The 26,539-nt window shown below is 50.3% G+C and overlaps 3 protein-coding genes across 10 annotated transcripts; 2 read left to right on the top strand and 1 right to left on the bottom strand.

The window, feature by feature from the left end:
- Window positions 1-324: 324 nt before the first annotated feature.
- cc2d2a (coiled-coil and C2 domain containing 2A) lies at window positions 325-12,320 on the bottom strand. 4 transcript variants are annotated; one of them, XM_078108752.1, is made up of 39 exons: window positions 11,993-12,151; window positions 11,745-11,826; window positions 11,508-11,561; window positions 11,234-11,314; window positions 11,004-11,151; window positions 10,695-10,783; window positions 10,483-10,584; window positions 10,333-10,413; window positions 10,050-10,250; window positions 9,812-9,971; window positions 9,570-9,706; window positions 9,354-9,485; window positions 8,622-8,831; window positions 8,432-8,538; window positions 8,177-8,317; window positions 7,881-8,037; window positions 7,209-7,492; window positions 6,941-7,118; window positions 6,516-6,669; window positions 6,261-6,408; window positions 5,703-5,841; window positions 5,426-5,629; window positions 5,250-5,342; window positions 5,044-5,135; window positions 4,349-4,516; window positions 4,196-4,250; window positions 4,003-4,112; window positions 3,769-3,865; window positions 3,587-3,685; window positions 3,334-3,510; window positions 2,372-2,386; window positions 2,072-2,275; window positions 1,889-1,978; window positions 1,690-1,803; window positions 1,424-1,558; window positions 1,209-1,331; window positions 1,080-1,138; window positions 828-1,005; window positions 325-703 (listed from the first exon to the last, which is right to left on the bottom strand). In XM_078108752.1, the coding sequence occupies exons 1-39, from the start codon at window positions 12,004-12,006 to the stop codon at window positions 518-520; spliced, it is 4,998 nt and encodes a 1,665-aa protein (XP_077964878.1). In that variant the 5' UTR covers window positions 12,007-12,151; the 3' UTR covers window positions 325-517. The 4 variants fall into 4 exon arrangements, with proteins under 4 accessions (XP_077964878.1, XP_077964880.1, XP_077964879.1 ...); XM_078108754.1 differs by lacking the exon at window positions 11,508-11,561 and having other exon boundaries at window positions 11,993-12,320; XM_078108753.1 differs by lacking the exon at window positions 2,372-2,386.
- A 147-nt stretch (window positions 12,321-12,467) lies between these two features.
- On the top strand, window positions 12,468-21,137 carry chd1l (chromodomain helicase DNA binding protein 1-like). Of its 4 annotated transcripts, none has more exons than XM_078108760.1 (25): window positions 12,468-12,578; window positions 12,871-12,983; window positions 13,258-13,364; window positions 13,793-13,904; window positions 14,005-14,036; window positions 14,495-14,576; window positions 14,674-14,836; window positions 15,162-15,317; window positions 15,535-15,627; window positions 15,705-15,801; window positions 15,955-16,028; window positions 16,331-16,441; window positions 16,627-16,741; window positions 17,143-17,296; window positions 17,400-17,586; window positions 17,839-17,987; window positions 18,263-18,426; window positions 18,514-18,719; window positions 19,030-19,128; window positions 19,240-19,310; window positions 19,503-19,617; window positions 19,957-20,065; window positions 20,334-20,532; window positions 20,650-20,736; window positions 20,825-21,137. In XM_078108760.1, the coding sequence occupies exons 2-25, from the start codon at window positions 12,960-12,962 to the stop codon at window positions 20,945-20,947; spliced, it is 2,829 nt and encodes a 942-aa protein (XP_077964886.1). In that variant the 5' UTR covers window positions 12,468-12,578; window positions 12,871-12,959; the 3' UTR covers window positions 20,948-21,137. The 4 variants fall into 4 exon arrangements, with proteins under 4 accessions (XP_077964886.1, XP_077964884.1, XP_077964885.1 ...); XM_078108758.1 differs by having other exon boundaries at window positions 12,468-12,674; XM_078108759.1 differs by having other exon boundaries at window positions 12,469-12,578; window positions 17,767-17,987.
- A 287-nt stretch (window positions 21,138-21,424) lies between these two features.
- Window positions 21,425-26,378, top strand: LOC120824106 (E3 ubiquitin ligase TRAF3IP2). Of its 2 annotated transcripts, none has more exons than XM_078108761.1 (10): window positions 21,425-21,624; window positions 22,141-22,239; window positions 22,680-23,317; window positions 23,975-24,005; window positions 24,079-24,143; window positions 24,233-24,330; window positions 24,416-24,484; window positions 24,560-24,676; window positions 24,778-24,852; window positions 24,961-26,378. In XM_078108761.1, exons 2-10 carry the CDS (start codon window positions 22,199-22,201, stop codon window positions 25,105-25,107), a joined length of 1,281 nt encoding a protein of 426 aa, XP_077964887.1. In that variant the 5' UTR covers window positions 21,425-21,624; window positions 22,141-22,198; the 3' UTR covers window positions 25,108-26,378. The 2 variants fall into 2 exon arrangements, with proteins under 2 accessions (XP_077964887.1, XP_077964888.1); XM_078108762.1 differs by having other exon boundaries at window positions 21,437-21,624; window positions 22,141-22,408.
- The last annotated feature ends 161 nt before the right edge of the window (window positions 26,379-26,539 follow it).

Below are 26,539 nucleotides of genomic sequence, written 5' to 3'. Positions count from 1 at the left end.
ATTGGCTGGATATCCGTTTGACACAGAGGTGCCGCTAACCTGATTTGTGTCAAATCCTGTGCGCTGGCCAATGGGTTCTCCTCATTCTAATGTTTTCCAACCAAGAGGAGTAGTGAGAATTGTCCTCATGGCCGTGATGCAACGTACCAACAGTAAAAACACGGGTGAGTGTTTAGAAGTGAGTGCGTGCATCCACAAATGCCAACATAGATTAATGAAATGTTGTGAATATATTTTAATGATGAAAAATATATTAAAACTTCACAAGCTCCACAAGCTAAGGAAAGAAGTTAGTTATTCTCAGTCAAGTACAACAAGACAATATTTAGAAAGGTGGTGTTTAATGACGTTTTTTGGACATATGCAGATATAAACCTGGTAACTGTGTAATACAAAGATAAGACATCCATTATATACATAAATATAAAATATACAATAGCCTGGCAATGGTGTGTCAAGTGATCATTTTGAATAAAAGGTAGAGCTCATTTATCTAGAAACACAGCCAGAGCGTCTCTCACGTGCGCATGAGCGAGGCCAGGTACACCCACACGGAGAGCACGTTATTCGGGTACGGGTGCACGTACACGGCCAGGGCAAACTCTACGTTTGACGCGTGGACGTTGTGGACCCCGGTGCTGTGCACCGCCTCGACGATGGGCCGGATCTCGGAGAACGGCAGATGCAGGGGGAACCCCGAGATCTAAGAGAATGGAATAAAAATAGTCATGTGTCATTGATGAGCACGGTAACGGAGATCATTGGAATGTTGGACTAATGACTGATGACGTCATCCAGAGACCCCCCCGGTCCTGTTTTAGACTTGCCGTGATGTCTCCCAAGAGGCTTTGCAGCTCGTGGCGGTGACCCTCGGCCACGTCCCGCCCCCCGCTCTGCTCCAGCTTGGGCAAGAACTGCTTCAGGGTGGAGGTGCAATAGCGGTTCCAGCGGGTGGGGTGACGAGGGCGCCACTCCATGATCTTCTCCTTCAGGATCTTCTCGATCCTGCGTGGAGAGGGACGGTGAATGTTCTGCCTCGTGTGTGTGATCGAGGCCGCGACAAAGCGGTGGTAACTTGCCTGTCCTGAAGCGCGGCGGCGGCGGCTTTGTCTGCGCGCCGGTACACCAGCTCCTCGGGCTGGAGAGAGTTAAACGGTAAGACAATGACCGCAAACATCAAAATGATTTATTAAATGCTCTGCACTGACTTGTACGCTCGGCAGCCCGGGGTTGGGGAAGGATCGGGAGAAGAACGGCTTCCACAAATTTGCTTTTGTGGTGTCGAAACTCATCGTCATGGGCGACGTATATTCTTGAACGTTGAACCACACCTGGAAGAAAAGTTAGTTAAAGGAATTTGCTGCATTCTGAAAGGAAACGATACTCGATTTGATGCCATTTAGTTGGTTTGATCTTCACTCACATTGTCGGCGTTGACCAGGCAGCCGACTACTGTCAGCGGGCAGAAGGTGTCGTACTGTCGGTAGAACTGACCGCTGCTGGGATTCCAGATCAGGTAGCGGTTCTGCTCCAAGGTCAGAACGTATGCTGTGGGTCCCTTTCAAAATAAAAGACAATACAAAAGGTAGCCACTGCAGAAGGACTCTCAAAGGCGCCACATTGTGAAACACATTTATAAATCTGTACTCCATGTAGGGGCATTCCTGCGAATAGGTGAAGGTCACACACTTCTGGTATAGCAGTGCCAATTATAAGCCAGGCTTTCCTGCCCATCGACAGCAGGTAGTTGCACAGCAGCACGGCGTGTTCTTCTTCATCTCCCGCGAGGAGGGTGAGGAATTGCTGAAAAAAAAAAAAAAAAAGAATCCCTGTGAGATTCCACTTCCCTCCTCTTGAAATCACAACGCCTGCCAGAGGGTTCACTCACGTCACAGGTGCTCCACAGGTCGCAGGCGCCGGCGAACGACACCCTGTCCGGCAGAGAGGGGATGAGCGAGACAAATCTGGCAACCAGGTTCTGTGGAGGGGAGAGAGGGGCGACAGTGAATCTGATCCGCTCGCTGAATACGGGCGGTTCTCTTCCTGCGTTCACTCCGGGGGAGCGGCTGACCGCGGTGTCCTGGAAGCTGTCGGGGAACGCGTCCAGCAGCTGCTGGGGGGGGTGGAGCGGGTGAATGTATCGCGTGACGAAGACCGTCTTCCCGTTGAGGTCGATGACGGCGGTGACGCAGGGCCGGCCCGGATGGTCCCGCGCCGCGTCCCGCTCAAACTTCTCTGAGGCCTGCAGGAGACGCTCGTCCTCCTGGCTGTCAAACTGCGCAGAGAAAGGGTCAAAAGGTCACAGCGGTCGAAGCACGGTGGATCAGGAATGATCTGGAAACACGGATCGGGGTGTTGAGTGGACAGTTACCTTCAGCTCCATAATCTAGTGTGAAGCAGAGCAAAGCAAATATGGAGCACAAACAGAAGAGCAAATGAACACAGTGATGCATAACTAGTTATGAAGAGATAACAGATTACAGATTACACCTACATATGTGAGGGGACCACAGGAGGTGGACTCTGAGGAGACTAGAGGAGGTGGACTCTGAGGAGACTAGAGGAGGTGGACTCTGAGGAGACCAGAGGAGGTGGACTCTGAGGGGACCAGAGGAGGTGGACTCTGAGGGGACCAGAGGAGGTGGACTCTGAGGGGACCAGAGGAGGTGGACTCTGAGGAGACCAGAGGAGTTGGACTCTGATGGGACTAGAGGAGGTGGACTCTGAGGAGACCAGAGGAGGTGGACTCTGAGGGGACCAGAGGAGGTGGACTCTGAGGGGACCAGAGGAGGTGGACTCTGAGGAGACTAGAGGAGGTGGACTCTGAGGAGACTAGAGGAGGTGGACTCTGAGGAGACCAGAGGAGTTGGACTCTGATGGGACTAGAGGAGGTGGACTCTGAGGAGACCAGAGGAGTTGGACTCTGATGGGACTAGAGGAGGTGGACTCTGAGGAGACCAGAGGAGGTGGACTCTGAGGGGACCAGAGGAGGTGGACTCTGAGGAGACTAGAGGAGGTGGACTCTGAGGAGACTAGAGGAGGTGGACTCTGAGGGGACCACAGGAGGTGGACTCTGAGGGGACCAGAGGAGGTGGACTCTGAGGAGACCAGAGGAGGTGGACTCTGATGGGACCAGAGGAGGTGGACTCTGATGGGACCAGAGGAGGTGGACTCTGATGGGACTAGAGGAGGTGGAATCTGATGGGACTAGAGGAGGTGGACTCTGAGGGGACCAGAGGAGGTGGACTCTGAGGGGACCAGAGGAGGTGGACTCTGATGAACTGAGACAGACCAGCTGCACCACAAAGCACAAAGCATCGACCCTCGACGCACCTTTTCCCGGATCGACTCGCCCGGCACCAGCTGAGGCTCGATGGTGATGAAGAGTGTGACGAAGGCCCCGTCGCTCACGCCGCGCACGCTGTTGTAGCCGTTGTTGTAGCCGTGGCTGTGCTCCTTACTGTAACCCAGCAGCACTGCCGGTGTGTTGACCTTGAACGTCCCGTCGATCTATCGGACGGAGCAGAAACGATCGGTCAGCAGCTCAGGGCGCCCGCGCGCTCGTCCGCCACTGAGGGAATCTCACCCGTGACTGCGAGTAGATGGTGCTGAATGGGATCTTGACGGAGCCCAGCCAGTGCTTCTCCACCCGGGTGTGTATGGATTTGCCGCGGTCTTTGTCATTCTGAGGAGCAAAGGGGGGCTCGGTCATGGAGCAAAAGCGCCAAAAAAAAAAAAAAACACGAGAGAGAAAAATGTTTCACTCACCACTCCGGTTTCATAGACCACCTCATCAAATATGTTGATGAAGACTTCGTCTCTGACTGATTGCAAGGCGGCAGCGCCGTAGTCGCCATTTGGAGCACTGACAAGAAGAAGAGTTCTAAATGTCAGCGAGTTTCAAAAAGGTATTCAAGTGGATGGAGCAGATTAGCAATTGGTCACAATTAGCAGCCGGTAGCAACAAAAACAGCAGCAAGACAAAAGAAACTCAGCTGTCACCTGAACGGCAGCTGCAGCTCCTCGTTCCAGCAGGGGTTTGGTCCGTCGGCTGTGGTTGTTTGAAGCACTGTGCGCTGGAAAGAAACCTCCACGAAGGGCCTCACTTGCACCTAACGACAAATCACAAAAAAGCACTCTTACTGAAGACAGATGACGTGCTGCCGGTCGGCTGCGGCGGTAAGGTGTGCTGTACCTGACTCATGAGCCAATCGCTTTCCTGGGAGGCGCCCAGGGACGGTCCGGCTTTACTGGGAAAAAAAAAAAACATCGAGACAAATTCGCGCTTCTAAAAACCGATCACAATCGCAAGGTCACCCCCGGCGTCACTCCCTCGCAGAGCACTCACTTGCCCTGCGGCCGGCGGACGGGGAGGTCGTAGGCCCTCAGGATGTTGATCAGCAGCTTGATGTCTCCGTCGGACAGATTCTGAGCCGTCACCTTCTTCCTCTCTTTCCTCTGAGGCCTCAGCGGACGCTTGGGCTCAGCCAGCTTGAAAAGGTTCACTCCCAGAATCCTTAAATGGCGGAAACCACTTTGTCAACAACCAGCGATTTGCTCATTTAAACTACTCAAGTAACTTTATTGATTCAGGACTTTTACAACAATACTTTTACTGAAGTCAAGGATCTGAGTACTAAGTTTGTAGAATTTTTACCAAATCTTGTCATTTTAGACTCAAGATTCATTATAATATTTTGAGTAAACCTCCCTTAAAATCCCACAATTGGTGAAATAAGCTGCGGAATTGAAGATCTACAAGGTCTATCGTCGCTAATGAACTATTCCTCAGGGTTCAAACTAAATGGAGAACCAGGGACACGCGGTGGGAGAAAAAGAAAGAAAGTCATACCCCGGACCTGCACCACTGTCACAAATGTAGAAAAACGGAACAGAGAAGTTTGGGATTTACTTTCAATAATAAAAAAAGAACACAACCGAGCAGCAACAGGTCGATGCAAAGAGAGGAATGAGCAAAGGATGCATTCAGTAAAGAAATACAGTGGCAAGGACGAAGAGGGACTAGTCGATGGCGGTACATACCCGATGCTCGGGATCTCCTCTTCTATCACCAGGTCGGACAGGAGAAAGTGATGCTTGGCGAGAACAAACCTGTTGACGACCGACTCTCGGATCTGTTGGAAAACCACAACAAACACACATCCAATACCTCGAAAATACAGCGAGGGGAAAAAAAATCTCCCAACTATCGGGATAATGAACACATTGACATCCAAGGAGCTTCTCACCTTCTGCAGGTATTTGGCTACCAAAGCTCTGTGTGAATCCAGATGTTCTTTAGTGTCCACGGTCTCTCCTTCTTTCAGTCTCTTTTCATAATCCTGGAAGAAGGAAACCAGAGTTAGCCTCATTCAGCCACGTGCACGCCATCGTGCTCTCCACCGTAGCGCCCGCCAGGCCTCACGTGGAACACTTTGTCAGCGACCTCCTTCTCCAGAGCAGGAACAAACTTGTAATTTCTAAACTCCGCCACTTCCTGGTTCCTCAGACGGAGCAGGCGGAATCTTTTGGAGCGCTCCAGCTCTTCGTCGGGGACGAAGTTGAACTCCTCCTGCAGCTGCTCCAGGCGGAAATAGTCCGGGGCCGTGACCTCCCCACTGCTGGCCACCTGGGGGGGGGGCGGCACAGGTTCAGAGACAGGAGCCAAGTGTTTGTTCTAGCAACTATATCGTCATACGCACCTTCAGCAGCTGCATGATGGAGGCATTTTTGGGGTCGTTGGGGTCCAGCCGGGACTGTGTGGCCCACTCGCCAATTTTCTTCATGTCGTAGAGTCCAGACGCCCCGATAAATGTGACCGCATCAAGGCGTCCCGGACCCCTGCCAACGCAGAGACGGGATTCAAACAGGAGATTAGACCGCACACGCAACACGTTACCCAGGAGAGTCTTCCAGCACTCTGCAACCTTTGCACATTTCAAAGCACATCTCAAAAAACCCATCTTAATGACTTTTCAAGAATCGAAAATCTCCATCGTGATTTGCAAACTTTTAAGTACAAAGACGGTATTATTGCTTGTTACTCCAGATGTTATTAATGAAACCAAAACCTTTCCTATTTCATAGATGTTCATGTCCATAATAACGTCAGACAGGCAGTCGAAACGTGTTCCTTTTACTTAAACAAAAACAGAAGAATACTGTGTTATTAACGTAATGTAAAGCCTTCGAGATCCGTCCCTTGCTGAATAAGCTTTGATGTAGAAGCAAAGCTGAACGCTGAAGCAAAGCGGCCTAACCCGTGTACGGCGCCGGGGTGTTGAGACGCCGGAGGGGCCAGTGGCACGCCGTCCTCCCCGGACCCCCAGCAGACAGAGCACGACACCTTCCCCGAGGTCAGCAGGGTCTGCTTGTTACTACCGTCGGCCTCGAAGGACAGCGGCACATCTGGAGGGGACGTGGGCGGGGGACAAACAGGGCCGCTGTGAACCACGTAGAGACAAAGACGTCATGGTTGAAACGGGGGGGGGGGCGGCGGGCGGGGAGGAGTTTACCGCTGCCGACGCCCTCGTGGTCGAACATCACTCGCTGGTTGCTGCTGAACTCGTATTCCTCCACGGGGACGATGCCCGTCACCACGGAGGGGTCCGGAACCGGAAGAAACACCTGAGCCAGGAGGGAGCACGACGAGCCGAGCTCCTCGAACAGCTGCACACACACACGCACACACACGCACGCACAAACGAGAAAATAATGAGATTCTCCATTTTGAAGAAAACCATGTTTGAAATGTGCACATAGGCAGACTGACGGTGAGCAATCTAACAGCACCATGAGTTACATTTACTTTACCGCGTTCCCCTCGAGCTCATAAAATGTGAGAGAGCTTCATTTGAAAACCTCAAAAGAGCCTTAGACTAGAGGGACACGTGACGCGGCCCCAGAGCATACAGCCCACGCAGGAGTCGGCGTTCTCCACCTGCAAGTTGATGCTTCGGGGACAGTTGAGTATCTTGAGGTTGAAAATCTGTCCGAAGTGGACTCTGAAGTCAGCGTTCAGGGAGCGGCTGTCCGTCCGGGAGACTTCTTTGTTGTTGTACAGGATCTTGATGAAAAGGGAGCGCTTGGAAACGTCCTCTCTACGAGCCGTTTCAGGCCTACAACATAGAGGGGGGGGGGGGGGGGGGGTGATGAAACCACGGTGTAGTTGAGGCGCACCGGTCACCTCGCTGGCTGGTTGCTCGTACCTGGGGCAGAGTTCACTGGCCGTGATGTTTCCAGAGGCCGACAGCTCGGGGATCAGGATGGACTCCCCGGGCTTCCTGCGTATCCTGGAGGCCTTCGCTCTGACCCGCTGCTCCACAGAGGCCACGTCGGGCCTCTCCGGGGGCTCCGGCCTGGGGGGGCCTTCCTCAGCGGGCGCGTCTGATTCGCTCGCCTCCTGCTCTTCATCATCATCATCATCCTCCGTGTCATCCGGTGCCAGAGCTTTCTTCTTCTTCTTCTTCTTTCTCTTCTTCTTTTTGGCTTTCTGACAGTGGACATAAGATGTGTGTGTGTGTTACAATGCATTTCATTTTCTGCATGAGAGACATTTATTTAAAAAAAAAAATGTTGCTTGCACACTAAAATGAGCAGGCAAAACGCTGCCAGCTATATAAATGTACGTACAACGTTAAAACAGAAACACGTAACCAACAAACTGCACACGCAGACAAATCTTGGGTTTCTTATTAAAAAAAAAACTGAACTTCAAGATGTACACACTGCTTGCTGGTATAATTCACATGGATGCATCATTTTATTGGATCACCACTTTTTTCCAGCTGATCCAAAAGGCTTTTTGAAGGGTTTCTATCCAGTTAAATATATGTGCAGTAAACTCTTGGCCGATCTACCGGTCGGTTTCTCGTAGGCACCTGTCTTCTCCTCCAGAGCTTCCACTCCTCCAGCTGCTTCTCGTACTCCACCAGCTTCCTCTGGTAAGTCTCCTCCATCTCTGCCTCCTGTTCCATAACCTCAGAGAGGATTTCCTCCTCGTGCTCCCGCTCATCGGACGCCTGGTCCACATTCTCTCTGGAGGGCGGACACACAACAGAACGCGTCAATGAGGAGCATAGAAACCTTGTGACGAATCATCATGGGACGACACACACATTTCCAAGCATGCATTTGTTAGAGTTACATCTTAATAATCTTAATCTTAAACATTTACCTCCTGAGGAAGAGCTTATAGGGCGTGTTGGTGTACTTCTGCAAGTCCCTCAGGGCCTTGGTCTCCTTCCACACCTTAACCATGTTCTTCAGCAGGGTTCTGTCTTTCTCCTGCTCACTGTCTCTGAGCTGCCGAGTCTCCCTGTGAACCAGAGAGGGAATAACGCTCGCCGTGGTTCTCAAAGGGGGGGCGGAGGGGGGGGGGGGGGGGGGTTCGTGTTTCTGGAACGGGGCTCGGAGGATCTGGGGAGCTCACCTAACCTCCAGACTGTACTCAGATATCCTCTGCAGCATGGCTTGAGTGAGGCTCTCCCCGCCATGGATCTGAAGTATATTGCGCAGAGCACTCCTCAGCCCGTTCAACTAAAGCGCACGGGAAACACGCCAAGCGGGGCTTTGTTACACACAAAACACTTTCTGCGTGTACACAGCCTGCCGACGCTCACCTTGTCAGTCAGGTGGCTGGTGAGATTATTGGCCTGCCTGGTGAGGTACTGGTCGTACAGCTGAGCCAGCCGGGCTGCCAGGACATGCTCCCGACTGAAGAGCGGGTGATGGGAGAAGATCAGCCCCGAGACGTCCACGTCCAGCTGATAGTCCCCCTCGGGGTCCGCTGCACCAGCCATAAACAGGTTGGCATTGTTGGACTGCAGCGCCTGCAGGGATAGAACGACATCAACAACTACGCACGGTAAACACTCGGCTGCAGCGGACGCTCTGAAGAAAAAAAGGAAGAAAACTGTAAGCAGCATGTTTTTTTTCCAGAGTTTCCATGTTTTTAACCTGGGTGAGAACACTTCAATCATTATGGGATGATAGTGAATAGTCTCATAGGTGACTTGTAAGAAAGAACACGAGAAAGACTTGTATCCTTTATATAAGTGGGGGATCTTATGATTGAGGATTACTGTGACTTGGTGAACACGAACTAACCCTTTAAAACAGTGTCGTGTCTCTGAGTAGAGCGGAGATCCTCAGACTTCAAGGTAATAATATTCTAAATATGTATTTTACTTAAACTGACACAGATCCTTTAAGGCAGAGGTTCCCAACCACTGGGCCGCGGACCGGTACCGGCACATGGGCCATTGGGAACCAGGCCACACCACAGAAAGAATAAATATTTTGCCATAGATGGTGAAGGGGGCGATGGAGGCGAGAGCGGCCGTGAGTCTGACCTTCCTGTACACAGGTTGCAGAGAGGGGTCCAGGTCCTCCTCCATGTGGAAGAGGGGGGGTCTCGTGGAGGATTCCTTTATGGGGTCGGGTAGAGCAATGATCCTTCCGTCATCACCAAACCATTTCTTTCCCTTCGTGAAGAAATGGAGATATTGGTGCACACGTATATTTCAACGATGTCGTGGATGCGGCCATGCGTTCGCGGCTAAAATCACCTCCTCCATTTTCAAGACGCGGTTCTCCAGAATGTTCTCATTGGCCGGGGACACGGGAGGCCTCTGCCCCACATACAGACCCTCGTCCTCCAGATAACGAGGCTTTGTGTTTTCGGGCAGTTTGATGGAGGCCGGGGCTGTGACGATGACAGACGACGGCAGTTAAAAGATTGAATCCTCGGCAGAATGTTGACGCTGACCTCTGATCCAGGGGTTCTGGCCCAGGTATCATTAGAGAATACCTGTTCGAAAGCTCGGCGTGAAGAGGAGGCCGCTCTCCCGCTGAACGCGCTTCCGGTACCCGACATACTCTGCTCTCCTCACTTCCAGGAAGTCCTGTGACGATTGTCCGACCGCGAACAAATCGTCCGCTTCGTCTCGAACAAGAGGAGCTTCCTCACTCTGCGGCGGGAAGAAGAACGCGAGGTGCTGAGAATCTACTTCACTTCATTTCTTACCGTTCTGTCGTCGGTGTCTTACCCGGTCTTCATTTTCCTGTAGAGCATCTTCTACACCCTCTTCCTCCTCTTCAGCATCTTCTTCATCTCCGTCCTCCTCGGCGACCCTTCTCTGTTTGTCTCTTTTCTTGCTCTTCTTCTCAGTACCGTCTACTGGATCCGGCTCAAAGTCGAGTGTAAAGAAATTGTACGCCTCCTCAGCAGTCGGCAGGCTCTTTTCACTCTGCATTCACAAAGAAGGAACAATTGGATGGAACGCAAACGATTTGTTCTTAACGTCACTGTGATCTTGTCTCCGTCCTCACCCGTCTCGGTGCTTCTCTGAACTTGACCCTACTGCTGAGGACCGGGGGGGCGTCGCGTCTCCCAGCTCGCTCCGGATCGACCTGTGAAACACTGGGAGTTAGATCTCCACTGCGCTGGGTACCATCGTGGTTAAGAGGCGAGACGCTCACCTCTCGGTCAAACCTCGTTACGGTGTCTCTGTCTCGGAGGCTCTGCAGGCGACTGACTGGCTCCAGAGGGGCCTCCTGCTGCTGCAGGGTCTCCCCTTTAGACTGGAACACAAGAATCAACACTGTTCATCCATGTGCAAACACCATTTTTTTTGGAATGTCATATCTTTCATTAAACTAGTAAAAACATTAATGGAATAATTTGCGCTTACCCTGGCGGCTCTTAGTCTCTCTTCCAGGCGACGTGTAACAACGCTGTCTAAATGAGAGTCGGGAGTGAGATGGACTCTTGGGGAGGGACCTAGAAGACAAAGCACAACTGCGATGACTTCCGTAGTGCTGTACTTGTACTTATAACTTTGACAAAAGTGTTGTTTGGGTTCATGTTGAGAAGTTCCTGTAATTTTGCTTGAGTCTTGTGTACTAAAACATCCTTACAGGCTGCAGAATACAATCGTATGCTTATGGTATATAAATGACATCACGGACAGAGGCGTGTTGAGGAGAACATGGACACCAACCGCTGTGAGATCCAGTCGGGGGTCTTGACAAACCCACGGGGTCGGTTGCCTTCTCCGCTGATCCCCCGTCTTCGCCGTGGTGCCGATTGGCGGAGATCTCCACATCGTCGTCATCCTGGGTCTCCTGGGCTGGAGATCGGTCGAGCAGCTGACGCAAGAGATAGAACAAATGTGAACAGCGATGGAGCCGGTGGCCGATGGATAGCAAAGGCTGCGACGGGAAGATGTACCTGTTTCTTCCGCCTCTGTCTCTGAGCCCTCAACGTCTGTTTCAGTGTCTCTCCTGGATCTTCCTCGCCGCTCTGAGGTTCCTGGTGCAACACAAGCATGCGAGTATAAGACCAGATAGCAAATGAGAGAAGGAAGTAGATGTTGGTGTTGAGCAGCCAGCAGCACTACAGACAGGAGGAGGCAGCTACAGCTTGCGGCTAAACTACAACACACACACACACACACACACACACACACACACACGCACACAGACACACGCAAGCACTGACCAACCTTCATTGTAGCTCGCAGTTCCTCGTCACTCAATTTGGTGGACGGAACCAGAGCCTATCGAGTATAATTATATTTACCAACGCGTTAACAGCTCTGCTACCCGTGTGTGTGGGTGTGTGTGTGTGTGTATAAAGTGAGACTCATGTTGAGTCTTGTTAAAGCTCTGGATGATCTCACACGGTTACTATCGGTCCACAGGAACAACTCATCGCGTTCATCTGAGATAACGTCCATTACCTGAGCGTCGTCCTCCTTCTGGCTTTTCACTAACGTCTCTTGCAAAGCGCGTCTTTTCTTCCGCAGTTTTTCCCGAAAGTCACTGGAACAGAAATAGAGTTTTTATTTTTATTTTAGACACTTAGCCCCCAAGTTAGCTTCGGTGGCTAAGAGTGAGGTCTCTTAGACAAAACGCGAACGTTTCAGCGGACCATAAACTACACGTGTAAGAGGATGATTGTAGGAACAAAAAGGACACGACTGGTTACCTCGAGGACGCCATTGTGGCGATGATAGTTGTATTCCGCTCAGAAGTGAACTTAACATCAGCACCCGGAGCCGTAACCGCTGCCTAGTAACCAGATAAACTACTCCTCGACCTACCTTGACAACCAGCAACCGCCAGACGTTAGATCCCGCCTTACTGTGCTGTGATTGGCCAATAGTCGCTAACTCGACTCGTCGGTGAATCTTTGTGATTGGATGCTAACTCGTTGGTATGCAGCCAACACAAATACATACAACAAATGTTGCAGCAGTTAATTAATCAAAGAACCGAGGAAGAAAATAAGTAAAAGAAAAGAAGAATGAACCAGGAGGGTCGGTCCGCCTTTCTGTGTTCACTAATGTTTTTATTACGTGTAAACTCTGGGTCCGTATACAAATGTCTCTCTCTCTCTCTCTCTCTCTCTCTCTCTCTCTCTCTCTCTCTCTCTCTCTCTCTCTCTCTCTCTCTCACTCTATCGCGGCAGTTCAAACGGGGTGACGCGCCTTTTTCCCCCGCGGCTCACGTGACCCAACCCGGAAGTGCAACAGAGATCCAACGTTCAGCTGAAAAAAGTTGAGCGTCTCGAAGTATGAGTAATATTTTGTTAAAAATAAAAAGCTGCGTGGCAGAGAAACAGAAGACGGCTCTTACTCAGAGTGACTTGGTTAAATGTGGATTAAATGGTACTGAGGTTTTTTAAAAATCCTTTACTTAGGTAACGTCTTTAACGAAAGTTAGCATATTCATTCAACGTTAGCTAGCCAACGGTTATATTTACACCGCTGGCTTAATTAGCTTCGTGTTGTGCTGTCAGACTGGCTACTCGAACCACCGGCGCGTCCATCACGTGTTTCATGCCTCCTTGTCTCCTTCCCTCAGGGATCCAGCTGAGACCTTACCAGCTGGATGGGGTCCAGTGGTTGACCCAGTGTCTGAAGAACCAGCAGGGATGCATTCTAGGAGACGAGATGGGTTTGGGTAAAACATGTCAGGTATGAGATCCATCCGTCCTCTTTATAACTAATAATAAATGTTCATTAATATACTTTTTAAAATATACAAATATTTGCCGATGATTTAAATAACCAATATATCCTTTAAATGAAACATCACTAGCAAAATTACCTTTGACCTTACAAAATTGTAATAATTGTGATGAAGATATTTGATAATATTTACTCAGGCGCCACCCTTATCTGTTGTGTGCATAAGGCCCCATGGCGTTGCGTTATTGTAACACAGTGTAATAATGTTGTGTCTCTTCAGACGATCTCTCTGCTGGTGTTCGTGTCCGGAGCTCCTGGGAGGAAAGGTCCGTTCCTGGTGCTGAGCCCCCTCTCCGTCATGGAGAACTGGAGGAAAGAGCTGGAAAGGTGCAGTCACATTCCTCTGATACAAAAGTCACTGCAACCACCAGCACGCAGCTAGAACTGTATAATATGAATATTTATAATAGAACACGGTGCAGAGATGCTTATACTTTTGGCAGCTCTTTAGTTTGAGGTGAGAAATATCTCCCGACATGATTCACTTATTTAAATACGGCTTGTCGTTTAGCGTCGACTCAGTCCAGCTCTTTTGTTGTTTCCGTTGTTTCAGTCCGAGAGATTCCTGCGAGCCGACTGCTTGCTCTTAATTTGATTACTTTAGGAGATTCTACACAACATATTATGCATTTGATAATTTAACAATATTTTCATGTGGGGTTTCACACCTAAAGCTCAGCACGTGTGTGGACGATGTTTTTTGTGACTTCAGAGTGTATTTCAGATGCATATGGACTGTTTTTTCTCGGTTGCAGCTTCGCGCCGTCTCTGACTGTGTTGTGCTACAAAGGAGACAAAGAGAGACGGGCTGAGCTTCACAGGGAAACACAAACTCAAGACTTTGATGTCCTGCTCACCACCTACGAGGTCTGTGTTTATCTCCTGGGAAACAAAAGGATTCTTCTCCGTTGTGACCGACTCTCCAAAATGTTCTGTGCAAATGAAAATATGAATCTTTCCTTTCCAGCTGTGTCTCAAAGATGCTTCATTCTTGAGACGGTAAGTGTGTCCTGAATTACAAATTGGCAGAAACTTTGTTTGGATCCTTTGACACGTTTGGTAGGAATCACCTTCCATTTAAAGCGCCGGTTTGTAGCATTTAGAGAAGTTCACTAGCATCAACGTGATATAATATTCATAAGCCCAGAATAGACAATTCAAGCACAGAGAGACTTTCATGTTTTTAGTTACTTGAAGGAAGCTTGTTAAGGAGCAAAACCCTGCTGGATGCAATATGTAGCTTCACCAGTAGATGGCAGACCAACTCCTACACGGTGTCCCCCTAAGAAATCTGGCACAGCAGATTTATTTTCTTTGCCAATAAAGACGCACAGCAGCCGTCTAATATGTTGTCTGTGCTCGAGACATTTGGGATTAGTAGGATTTACATACTTACTTATTCAAAACGAAAAGTACTTTATTTCCTCGTCTGGGTGTAATCCGTGTCTGCTCCTCAGGTGGAGCTGGAAGGTGCTCGTTGTAGATGAAGCCCAGAGGCTGAAGAATCCGAATTCGTTGTTGCACAAGACCTTGACTCAGGTACCGAGGCCTCGGCCGCTTTCAGCCGTCGGCTTTTTGTCGGCTCTTCTCTCCCTCCGTCCCCTCTGACCCCCCCACCCGTTGTGTTCTGACGTAGTTCTCAGCGGGTTTCAGAGTCCTGCTCACGGGGACCCCCATCCAGAACAACCTGCAGGAGCTCTACTCGCTGCTGAGCTTCGTTCAGCCCAACATCTTCACGGCCGAGGAGGCGGACAACTTCACGCGCTCTTACGCCGACGTTCAGACTCGACCTGCTTTAGGTACAAAGGATGTAAATAACGTGAGAGGACGTAAACATGTCTTCAGCTCAGATTGACAGAATCTCATGAGTCATAGAAAGAAAATAACATCACATTGAAGTTCTTTGATGACTCATTTCATGAAACAGGCAAACAATGGAATTTAGTCACAAGTAAGTTAAGTTTCACACAATATCTCCTGAGACCTGGTGAAAATTCTCTAAATACAACATTCACTTAAGCTGGTATAGATTCTTTTAAGGGTCTGAAACAGCACTTTGCTCCCTCGCTGATCTTTTCGCCTTCATCCAACCTCCTGTGTCCCTCACCCGGCCTCTGCCTCCAGCCGCTGAGCTGCAGGGCCTCCTGGAGCCCTTCCTGCTCCGCCGGGTCAAGTCGGAAGTGGCGGTCGATCTGCCGAGGAAGACGGAGCTGCTGATGTACCACGGCATGTCCGCCCTGCAGAAGAAATACTACAAGGCCATTCTGATGAAGGATCTGGGTGAGGCTCGGGCCCCGTGGTGAAAAGCACCGTCTGGTATTTGAGAGCTTAGAAAATAAGTGATGGCAATGCGTTTTTTATTAATCCCATTGATTTAAAAATGACAGATTCTCTGCTGGTCAAATTGACATGATGGTTAAAGCAGCACATCCCCTGATAGTACAGCCACATCATTGTACTCCACATCGACTCACCTCTCGGCGTCCTGTCTTCACAGAGGCCTTTGGAGACGACCACGGCAACGGCAACCGGCTGCTGAACATCCTGATGAACCTGAGGAAGTGTGTGGACCACCCGTACCTGTTCAACGGTGAGATGTGGTCCTGCGGTTCAGAATCGCAGCCCCGACCAGGCGGATCTTGTTTCGATACACGTCTCGTCGTTTAGGGGTGGAGCCGGAGCCGTTCGAGATGGGCGAACATCTGGTGGAGGCCAGCGGGAAACTCTCTCTCCTGGACGGCATGTTGACGCACCTCCACAAAGGGTGAGTCCATCGGCCCCGCGGCTCAGGAGACGCAGGGTTAAGTAAGGAAGGTTCTGCAGTCGGAGCCTAGAAGCTCCAGAGTGAAAAGGAGGTGGGTGGTCGACTCTGTGTGTGTGTGTGTGTGTGTGTGTGTGTGTGTGTGTGTGTGTGTAGGGGCCACCGCATCCTGCTGTTCTCTCAGATGACGCGGATGCTGGACATTCTGCAGGACTACATGGAGTTCAGAGGTCGGTGTTATTTTAGATTTTTTTCGACTTTTCTTTTCATGGGAAATGAAATGTTGTATATTAGATCCCCGATCGTGTTTCTTTTGCTGCTGGTGCCAGTAGTTGATCACTGATGATCCATATTGGCAGACACGGAAGCCTTTTATTATTTTCATTGTAACAGCTGATCCCAAACTCATTTCTTATTCACCACCGTCCCCGAAATAATTTAAAGTCAGTGAACACAGATAATGAGTGACATCACCGTGGCAGGTTTTCGGTGTTGATGAATAATAATAAAATGTTAATATAAATATGTTCAGGCTACAGCTACGAGCGTCTGGACGGGTCCGTCCGAGGGGAAGAAAGAAATCTAGCGGTGAAGAACTTCAGCAGCAACGATATCTTTGTGTTTCTACTCAGCACCAAAGCAGGTAACGGAAATACGGAGAAGAATCACATTACGGTATCACGGCTATAAAACACAGCGCGCTTGTAAATAATATATTGAAAAATACATTCACCTATAATTTAATGCCATTTATTTTTATCACGGGTTGAATGTTCGTGTGCTGAATGCGTAAATAAGTATTTAAATCCTGTGCTGTGGTCTCTGCAGGGGGGGTGGGCCTCAACCTCACAGCTGCTGACACCGTTATTTTCATGGACAGCGACTTCAACCCTCAGAATGACCTGCAGGCCGCCGCGCGCTGCCACCGGATTGGCCAGAACAGGTGACCGCAGTGAAGACTCATTCAAAACAGTGGGTTTAACATCAACCTTACTGATGAGCTGCAGCTTTAAGTTTCTGATGTTTATCGGGACTTTTACGGGTCGAAGAAAGCGCCATTTTGAGATTAAATGAGTGAAAAGTTTGTGTTCGGATGCTTCGTAAGCTCATACGAAAATGATCTAGACTGAGAATCATCACAAGCGGCTACAGGAGGATGAGAAGAAGTAGTGTGTTGGTTAAACCTCATGGAGACCCACACTACAGTGTGTCCTCGGCATCGTGTAGAATGTGACTGCTGGGTTACGTCGTGGAACAGTAGCGTCCGAAAACGGTAAAAGCGGTGACTGCCCCTTTCCGGTCGCTGCATGAACTTCTCACCCTGTGATGTTCGCCTGTTGGCAGGCCGGTGAAAGTCATCCGCCTGCTGGCGAGGGACACCGTGGAGGAGATCATGTACTCCCGAGCCGCGTCCAAGCTGCGCCTCACTGACACCGTTATGGAGGACGGGCGCTTCTCGCTGCTGGACCGGGCTCAGGCGGCCGCCGCGGGACTCCAGGTCCGAAGAGCTGGCGGCGTCATCGACACAGAGAACCTCCCTCGCTGCGTTGTGTGAGCGCTGACGCCTCCTCTCTCCCCCCCCCCCCCCCCCTCCCCCGCAGCTCGGCGAGATCCTGAAGTTCGGGGTGGATAAGCTCCTGTCGTCGGAGGAGAGCTCCGTCACCGAGGTGAAGCTGGAGAAGATCCTCGGCCCGTCCCGGGATGGTCAGTGGGCGGATGAAGACCTGAGAGGAGAAGAGGAGGAGGAGAAGGAGGAGGAGGAGGAAGAGGAGGAATCTGACGGGAAGAGTATGTGTTAACTAGTTCATCCAGCACAACACATTTTACCAGATTACATGTGAACACGTCACGGTTTAACCTCCCTTGGTTAGCCGTTAGCAATGCTGCTAGCGATGCTGCTAGCGATGCTAGCTCTCCTCCTATTGATCTAAGCACCGATTGGCTGTTCACATTGTGACATCATCACAGACGATCACGTCAACCTGAAGCTGTCTTCACCGATCAGTGCAGATCCGTATCGAACACGTCTCCTCCCTGCAGACCACATGTACTACTTCGAGGGGAAAGACTACAGTAAAGAAAGCAGCCGGGACGACCAGCGGCGCTTCAAGCGTCTGCTGGAGGAGCAGCTGGCCGAGCTGCAGCGAGCAGCAGCAGCAGGACGAGCTCTGCGGAACAACGCCGGACGGGTAAGCGATGCTCCATTTAGAGTCAAACAGACCAGGAAGCAGGGCATGCTGTAGGGCGGGGCCACACGCTGATTGACAGGTCTACTCGATATCTCTGGTGACGACGATGATGACGTCCACTCGTCTCACACACACGGGCCGATTGTGGCGCTCGAATAGTTCCACAGACTTTATTTAAGGCTTGAAGCTCAGATTAAAATGCTGAGCTGTAATCAAGTCATTTAAATGATGACGATCCACATTGAGCAGGACTCATTTTCTCCGCGTGTTGCCAGGCGTCGCTGCCGCTGAGCCTCGGCCCCCCGGCGAGGAAGAGGAGGCCCCTCACGGAGGCGGAGCTTGAGCTCAGGAGCCAGAGACGCGAGGAGGCCGCCGCCAAGAGAGCCAAACTCCAGGAGGACGCGAAGAAAAAGCAACAGGAGCGGAAACACAAGAAAAAGTTTGTCAAATCTCACACGTGTTTTGCTTCCGCCGCGGGAGACTTTTGGCCGCCGTGACGCGGCGTGTGTGTGTTCTCACCGTGCAGGCTGGCGTGGTGGGAGTCGTGCGGCTACGCGTCGCGGTGTCTGCCTCCGGCGGACAGTGAAGAAGAAGAAGAGGAGGAGGAGGAGGAGGAGGACGACAGAAGTGTTTGCTCCACAGACTCCGACAGCACCGCCATCCGCTACGTTCTGGGTGACGTCACTCATCCTCACGCCGCTCAGGGAGACGCCATCATCGTCCACTGCGTCGGTACGAAAGCTGCGCTCGGTCCGCTAGGAGAACGCGAGCCGGAGTTCTTCTGGTTTCGTGAATCTGATCGAATGAAGCTGCTGTGCCGCCCCCATCGGTGTCCCATCAGGGAACCGCTCACTAATCCCTCTCAACTAGCATCGTAGCACATGAGCGAGTAGGTTGTAAAAGGTGCAAATACGGGGATGATTAACTGGGAAGGATCTACTCTAGATTCTGTTTTTAAGGTTGGTGACGAGCAGCAGGATGCGAGTCATCAGAAGGGTTTTTTTTTTTTTCTTCGTTGCTGTGATGTTGTTTCGTGTCGCAGACGACTCGGGCCGCTGGGGACGAGGGGGTTTGTTCACGGCTCTGGAGGCGAGATCAGACGAGCCCAGGAAGAAGTACGAGTCGGCCGGCAAGATGAAAGGTGAGATCGCCCGCGATTACGCAGGATCTGCATCTCAAGCCACGTCTGGTTGACCTAAAAGACGAATATAATCGGCACCGTTTTGAGAGTGACCCTGTTTATCGGTTTCAGATTTGGACATTGGAAACGTGCTGCTCTTCCCCATCGATGACAAACAGTCCAGATTAGACGGCCGGGATCAAGTAGGTTCCTAAATGCCTAAAACAGTTGAAACTGAAACTGAATATTTCAAAACTCTTATATCATTTCCACACTCGATTAAAAGCGTTCTCCTTCGACACGCTGGCCTCCGCTCTGGATGCAGCGGCACTAGTGTGACGAAAGTGAACATCAAATAAATCAGTTTTTTCCGTTGTTGTTTTTGACGTCCTCAGCTGGCTTTGATCGTCGCTCAGCGGAGGGACAAAGACAACAACTTGTCCGGGATTCTCCTCAGCGCTCTGGACGACGGTCTGAAGAAGATTTACGCCGCGGCCAAAAGAAACAAAGGTACGTAAACGGAGCGCCGCCTCGCGACAGACGAGGCTTCCAATATTACAAACACGAAAATATACTAAAAATGTATATTAAATTAAATTTAATATATTTTTCCTTTATTTCCTTTTAATCTTTGACGTTTTTTTAATCAAATTTAACAATTATTTTATTTAATAATTTATATTTAACATACTTTTTTTTCATACATAACTTTTTTTCAATAACATTCTTCAGTCTACCATCAAATTCCCAACATTTTTGGGTATTTCTTTTTGACGTAAAATATTTTTGACTGATCTTTTTTTTTTTATTCATAAAAATAAATCTGTGTGTTTTTTTTGCCCCACAAAGCGAGCGTCCATCTTCCTCGCATCGGCCACGCCACCAGAGGCTTCAACTGGTACGGCACGGAGCGGCTCGTCAGGAAGCACCTGGCGTCCAGAGGCGTCGCCACGTTCATGTATCCTCAGAGGGTTTTCTGTGTCGGAAAATGTTATTTTGCCACATTTTTACCAGTAAAACAGCTAATGAGATTATTGTAGATTTGTATCAGCATCAAATGTTGATTTTAAGAATTAAAATGTTCAGGTTGTGAACTGAAACTATTCGATAGAGACCTGATAATATTGTTGAATCAATTATCTTTTGGATAATTGTCACTTGGAACCTCATTTATTGGATGATGTCAGATAATGAACTGCTCAGGTGATTCTCAACGTGACGGACAGATACTACCACAACAGAGCGGCGAAGAACTCCGCTGCCCCCCAGACGACGTCCTCCCCGAAAGAGACGCAGGCAGAAAGCCCCCCCGGCCCCTCGGCTCCTCTCGGCGGCCCCCCCGAGCTCCCTGATTTCATGAGGGGGGTCCGTGTGTTCTTCTACAACCTCGCGGCGTCGGAGAGGAGGACGCTGGCGCGCCACCTCGTCACATATCCTTTCACCGGGGGTGATAATTGTCAGGTTTTCATCTTTCCAATGGTCCTCGAAGGCATCGTGTGCCGCAGAAGGAAGTTTGTGGCGTCAAAAGGTCCTTAGCCGCAGGTCACGTATGATGGAGACGAGGAGGAGGTCATGAGTCCGGAGGTCACTCACGTCGTCGCGGAGGTGGAGAGCGACATGCAATCACAGGTGGGATCTGACGCCTCATCTGACTCTGTTTTCATTTACGGGAATGAGTTAATGTGTGTGTGTGTGTGTGTGTTCTTCTCTGGACCAGGAGCTGAGGGACCTGTGTGGTCGGTTCCCGGGGGCCGCCCCCGTGCAGAAGGACTGGCTGAACCTCTGCTTCTCCAAACAGCGGCGGGTCGACGTCGGCGCCTTCCTGCATCCACTCGGATAACAACACGAAGCATCGGAGCCCCCCCCCCCCCACGCTGCGTGATGAATAACTACAATGTTCCTGAATCACTTCCGTTTAACAAAACAAGATTTGCGATTAGATTACATGTTTTAACGTGACCGTTTTAAAATGACTTCAACTTTTCATAGTTAATTAACTACTATTAAAAGAAAGAGAATAAAAATAAAAATGTGTTGCTCTTTTTTCATTGAAATGTTTGATTTGATGTAAAACGTACGTGTTTTATTCTTTTTCAAGGATCTAAAACAACTGGTTTCCTTCGTGTGCGACCAGGCGGCTACGTAACGTCAGTGTCATTAGTCATCTTCATCAACTCTTCATCAGCAACATGAACTGATATTTATTAGTAGTTATTCACACACCTCGTAGTTGCAGACACGCGACCTTTTTTAGCGCGTTCATGCAAAAACAAATAGGCTGAAACAGCGTTTACAAGGTGCCCGGGGCTGCGCGTGCGCGTGTGTGGGCGGGGCTTCACCATGTGAGGCACGAGGAGCGCTCGCGCGTCACATTCCTCTTCAGTCTCGCGGAGGCGACGCGCGGCTGAGAATCTGCGTTCAGATTTAAACCGTTTGAATACTTGAACTCAACGTACGTTTTGCTTCTTAAACTCTTTTTCGTTGTCCTTTTTTTTTTTTTACCGGAAGTCATCGACGGTGAGTTTTGAAGTTCTCTCATTACGCAACACGTCACCTGTTTGTGCACCTGGACACGCGCACAAACTCTCATTTCTGGTTTTGTCAGCGCTGCTGTGTGTGTGTGTCTGTGTGTGTGTGTTTGTTTGTTTGTTTTGTGGAAAAGTTAATGTGTTTCTGGAAATAATTCTTGCGTCTAATTTGGCTCTTTGAGTCATGAACCGTCACTGAAAAAGCCCCAAAGAAAAATAAATAAGCAGGTGTTTATCTATGTAGAATAATTATTGACAACGCCCGGAATTCATTTAATCATCGAGATACAAACTCCGTTATTGTTAAAGTCATTAAATCACAGCTGTTTGTCAGAGACGTTTTATATTGTAAATGTTTCTTTTTTTTTTACCCGACGAGCGACAGAAGAAAGTCCCCCCCCCCAACATCATCTCCGCAGAACTAGAAACCCGCGTGGGTGAGATCCGCCCGGGGGGGGGGCGAGGGGGGGGGGAGTCAGCTGTTCTCATGCGTCTCCTCCCGCAGGGCTTCGGATGCAGCCGGAGGCGGGAGCCCGTGGTCGTCCTGAGGGGGGGGCCCAGTGATGCTGCCCGGTACCGTCCACTCGGCCTCGGCCCCCGTCAGGTGAGGAGCGCGTCCCCGCGCCTCCCTTTCTGTTCCTCCTCGCGGAGCGGATGTGTCGCTGCCAGCCGCAGAAGATGCGTCCCTGCGATAAGGGGCCTAACCGGATGTGACGCGGCTGCACATCCTGCTCACCTTTAACCCCGCGCGGACGCCACAGCAGCTTTTCTGGGTCACGGTTTTCTCTGCTTGATCTTCACTGAGATATAAAAGTCCTCCTCTGTGGAAACAACACACGTCTTCAATGCAGTATAACGTGAATCATCTTCATATAGATACATATATAAGAAGATATATGTATCTATATGAAGAGGATTCACGATATCCTGCATTATTTTTATGATATTGTTTAAATGAAACGCGCTGTTTGATCGGCTGGTGTTTTGGGTTCAGACTTTGATATAATCTCCATTAACTGTCTGATGTCTCGTTTCCTGTCGCAGCTTTCTGAGCGGATACCTCAGCGGACGCCTCAACACGCCGCAGGAGGACGATGAGACGATGAGCACGCAGGAGCAGGAAGCCAGCGGCGTCCACGAGCCAAGCTCCGCCCCTCACCCCGACGCCCGGCGCCACCACCACGCCTCCGCCTCGCCGTTTGGCGGACCGAGGCCGGGCCGCGCGGAGGAGCTCCGCCTCTCTCCCCCGGGCTCCAGCTTCTGCTGTTATCAGCCCCCCTGCTGCCTGCCCCCCGGGTACAGCCAGCCCACGCCGTTCCCCAGCCGGGACGGCGGCGCCTGGCTCCACCCGAGCTTCGCCAGCAGCTGGTCGGGTTACCCCGACAGCCTGCCGTCCTCCCCGGGCCGGAAAGACCCGTCCTGCCGCTCCGCCGACAGCAGCCTCTCGGGCTACAAGTTCGCGTCCCTCCCCAGCCGGCACAGCTGGGGCAGCCTGGAGCAGCCGCTCTCGCTGTGCTCCAACCCGCCATCGGGCAACTTGCGGCACCACGCGCTGTCGCCGTACACGTGCTCGCCGCAGGGGGCGGCCTGCTGCGCGCAATGTCCCGTAGACTCCTTTGGTGGGGCGTCGCCATTCCCCGGGCACCCGTGGGCGCCGTACCACCCGGCTCACAGCCCGTACTGTAAGTCTGTGTGTCCGCCTCAGACTTTTAAGGAGGCGAAGCCCCGCCCCCCTTTTAGGTTGACCGCCATCTGAAGCGGTCTGTGCAGGCAGCAACCCCTGTGGTTTGCGGTGCATTCTCTCCAGTGACCAGCAGGGGGCGACTCCCCTACTTTATGGTCTGTTTGACTCTAAATGGACCATCGTTTGCTAAATGAACATCATGCTGTATTGAAGAAGACTTGAAACTAGAGACTGAGACCATAAACTCATGTTTACAATGTTTACTGAGGGAATAATTAAAGAGAGAAGTAGAGTCATTTCCTCATAGACGTCTATGGGAGCAGAGGAGTCGCCCCCTGCTGGTCACTACAGAGAAGTAGAGTCATTTCCTCATAGACGTCTATGGGAGCAGAGGAGTCGCCCCCTGCTGGTCACTACAGAGAAGTAGAGTCATTTCCTCATAGACGTCTATGGGAGCAGAGGAGTCGCCCCCTGCTGGTCACTACAGAGAAGTAGAGTCATTTCCTCATAGACGTCTATGGGAGCAGAGGAGTCGCCCCCTGCTGGTCACTACACAGAATGCAGCTTTAGGACATGACGCCGCTTCAGTGAATTAAATCTTACAAAATGAATCTTGTCAGTTAAAGGCGGTTCTCTCTAATCTTTCCCTCTTTAGACGCCTCTGCACGTCCTGGAGCTCGATACATGTGAGTTTTTTTTTTTTAAATCATCATATTTCATAATGTTTGCGACTTGTTTTAATCTTCTAACTCGGCACAGCGGACACAGCGCTCCGGCCAAAGAGCGGCCGCCGCCTCACAGCACGCCGCTCTCTCTGGAGCAGAGTAAGCCTTGATAACTCATCGTAATCAGATTATAGGGCTGTGCGCCCCCCTCCCTCACTCACTCGCTCGCTCTCCGCTCTTGAATGCAGGGAAGGTTTTCGTCACCTACGAAGCGGACAACGACAAACACGTCAACGAGATCATCAACTTCGTCGCCCTGCTGCGACACAACGGCTTCGACACGCACGTACGTACAAAGGGTTTATGGACTGTCAGCGTGGGGGGGGGGGGGGCGTTGAAACCTGCTGACCGATGTCACTATCGTTTTTCAGATCGATATTTTCGAGCAGCAGTTCAGGAGCATCAGCAAGATCGACTTCATGGAGCGCTACCTGAGCGAGGTGAGAACCACAATCGGGTCACTTGTTCTAGAAGCACTAGAGTCACCGCTCTGTTGTCCCCCCCCCCACCCTCAGAAAGAGTACCTGATCATCATCATCATCAGCCCCAAGTACCACGAGACGGTGACGGCCTCCCCCGGGGCGCCGCAGACCGACGAGCGCACCTTCAACACCGTCTACATCCACAAGCAGGTCGCCAGCTCAAACACTCGGGGGGGGGGGGAGGGGGTCTCCGAACGCACCCCGCCACTGCTTGTCTGACGTCTTGTTGTCTTGTCCCCCCCCCCACCCAGCTTCAGAATGAGTTCATCCAGAACGGAAGCAAGAACTTCCGGTTTATTCCCATCGTGTTCCCCGGGGCCAAGAAGGTTAGTTTGATGGGATTTATGCTCTTTACCTGTGCAGGTAAACACCAGTTTCCTCCCTGACTCTCTGTATGCCTCCACCCACCTCCCCCCCCCCCCCCCCACCCTCAGCATCACGTCCCAAACTGGCTGCAGAACACGCACGTGTACGAGTGGCCGCTCCACCGGGACGACATCGTGCGGCGGCTGATGAGGGTGGAGAAGTACAACCCCCCTCCCATCGGGGAGCTGCCCACCATCGTCTCCATCCCCATATAGAGCCCCCGCAGGGTGGACGAAACGAACGCACCACGCTTTCTCCAGGAGGGTGAACGGGGAATTACGCGTGCAGGATGTTTTATTGCTTTTTGCGTCTAAGAATGAACGTGATGGTTCTCAATGATTACGTGATCGGTTCCATTCGATGTCTCGTACCTTTTGGATCCATCTATCGTCTGCAGGGGATGCGGTTCCATCTCATAGTCAGACCCTTCAGTGCTGCTGTGAGTGGTGCGTTTACAGGGTCTAGTTTGGTTCTCATCTCCTGTTGGAATATCTCTCAGGGCGTCAGACTTCTCTCCAGTTTGCATCTCACTTGTATATGAATATTTGGGTGTGTTCCACCAGCAAGTTGGAATTTGTTTGTTAGTTCAGTTCTGAAAAATGTGATCACATTCCATTTAGATTCCGTGCGAGTGTGTGAAACCAGGTGTGCCTCGGAGCACACTCCTTCCAGGTAGTCTGTGGAACGTTGCACACAATTATTTTTACTATAATTGGCCTCGTACAAATTCTGTAAATGCCGAGGTTTTTTTATTCCGTCTTTTGGCTTTTTCAATCCGATTTTTACGCTGTTGAAATGCATGGCTTGTTCCCTGAGTAGTATCTGTACTGCGAGTACTTTCAAATGTCAGATATAATACATCAGGGTAGAGATATTATGCTCGTGTCTGTTGTGAGGAACAAGTTGGGCCGGATCTCCTTTGAGGTGTTATTCTTTTGTGACTTGTGTTTAATAGCCTAATAAAACATTATGCTGTGAAGATTCCAAATGAATAACAATGTATTTAGTTAATGTAGTTCTTATTGGGGGGAACCTTTCATCTGGAATAGGGTTGCATAAATAATTAGTGCCTTTTTAAAGTGTTGACGGGACATGAAGGTTCTCTGATGAGAGAATTGTATTATGTGATACTGGTCCATCCTGTAAAAACAAAGATATCTCCTTATTACAGTCGATCAAATGCAAACAGCTGGAATTAATACAGTGCCTTATATTTGTTTTTGTGACATTAACATGATGGCAGAATCTTAAGTTTGTATTAAAATCTATTTTCTGTTCTTGTACATTACTTTCATGTGTTTTTTCATCAAGAGTTGATAAAGATAATTGAATCTGTAGAACTGCATGAAACCTTTTATTTTGGAAGAGGAAGCCTCGTGTAAAACTGCAGAAACAAAATGTACAATTGGCTCAAAGTTACAGATGATTGTCAACAGGCAAAGTAGTAAAAATAAAGCGTTTCTCTCTTCCAGTAATGGAACAATAAGATAATTCTTTTCTTTAAATCACTACAGACGACTTGTTCCGGTCTCTTCGCCTTCGGGCCTTTTTTGTGCGTGAGAGAAGCTGCTGACTCGGCCGCATCTCAACGACCAAACTGGGTCATCGTCTCCGACAAAAGAACAAAGAAGAAATGACACGTGACCA

The sequence above is a fragment of the Gasterosteus aculeatus genome, chromosome 8 (genome assembly GCF_964276395.1).
Source record: "Gasterosteus aculeatus chromosome 8, fGasAcu3.hap1.1, whole genome shotgun sequence".
NCBI classification, from domain to species: Eukaryota; Metazoa; Chordata; class Actinopteri; order Perciformes; family Gasterosteidae; genus Gasterosteus; species Gasterosteus aculeatus.
This window is presented reverse-complemented; position numbering and strand designations above follow the sequence as displayed.

Coding starts and splice junctions, on each gene's coding strand:
- cc2d2a (XM_078108752.1), bottom strand. Junction 6,670..6,940: donor CCCGAAGCATCAACTTGCAG/GTGGAGAACGCC, acceptor GTGTGTGTGCAG/CTGTTCGAGGAGCTCGGCTC. Junction 5,842..6,260: donor CACCCCGGCGCCGTACACGG/GTTAGGCCGCTT, acceptor CTGCGTTGGCAG/GGGTCCGGGACGCCTTGATG.
- chd1l (XM_078108757.1), top strand. CDS start 12,581: ATGAGTAATATTTTGTTAAAAATAAAAAGCTGCGTGGCAGAGAAACAG. Junction 14,577..14,673: donor TGCACAAGACCTTGACTCAG/GTACCGAGGCCT, acceptor GTTCTGACGTAG/TTCTCAGCGGGTTTCAGAGT. Junction 19,129..19,239: donor GTCGGCCGGCAAGATGAAAG/GTGAGATCGCCC, acceptor TATCGGTTTCAG/ATTTGGACATTGGAAACGTG.
- LOC120824106 (XM_078108761.1), top strand. CDS start 22,199: ATGCTGCCCGGTACCGTCCACTCGGCCTCGGCCCCCGTCAG. Junction 23,318..23,974: donor CCCGGCTCACAGCCCGTACT/GTAAGTCTGTGT, acceptor TTCCCTCTTTAG/ACGCCTCTGCACGTCCTGGA. Junction 24,144..24,232: donor GCCGCTCTCTCTGGAGCAGA/GTAAGCCTTGAT, acceptor TCTTGAATGCAG/GGAAGGTTTTCGTCACCTAC.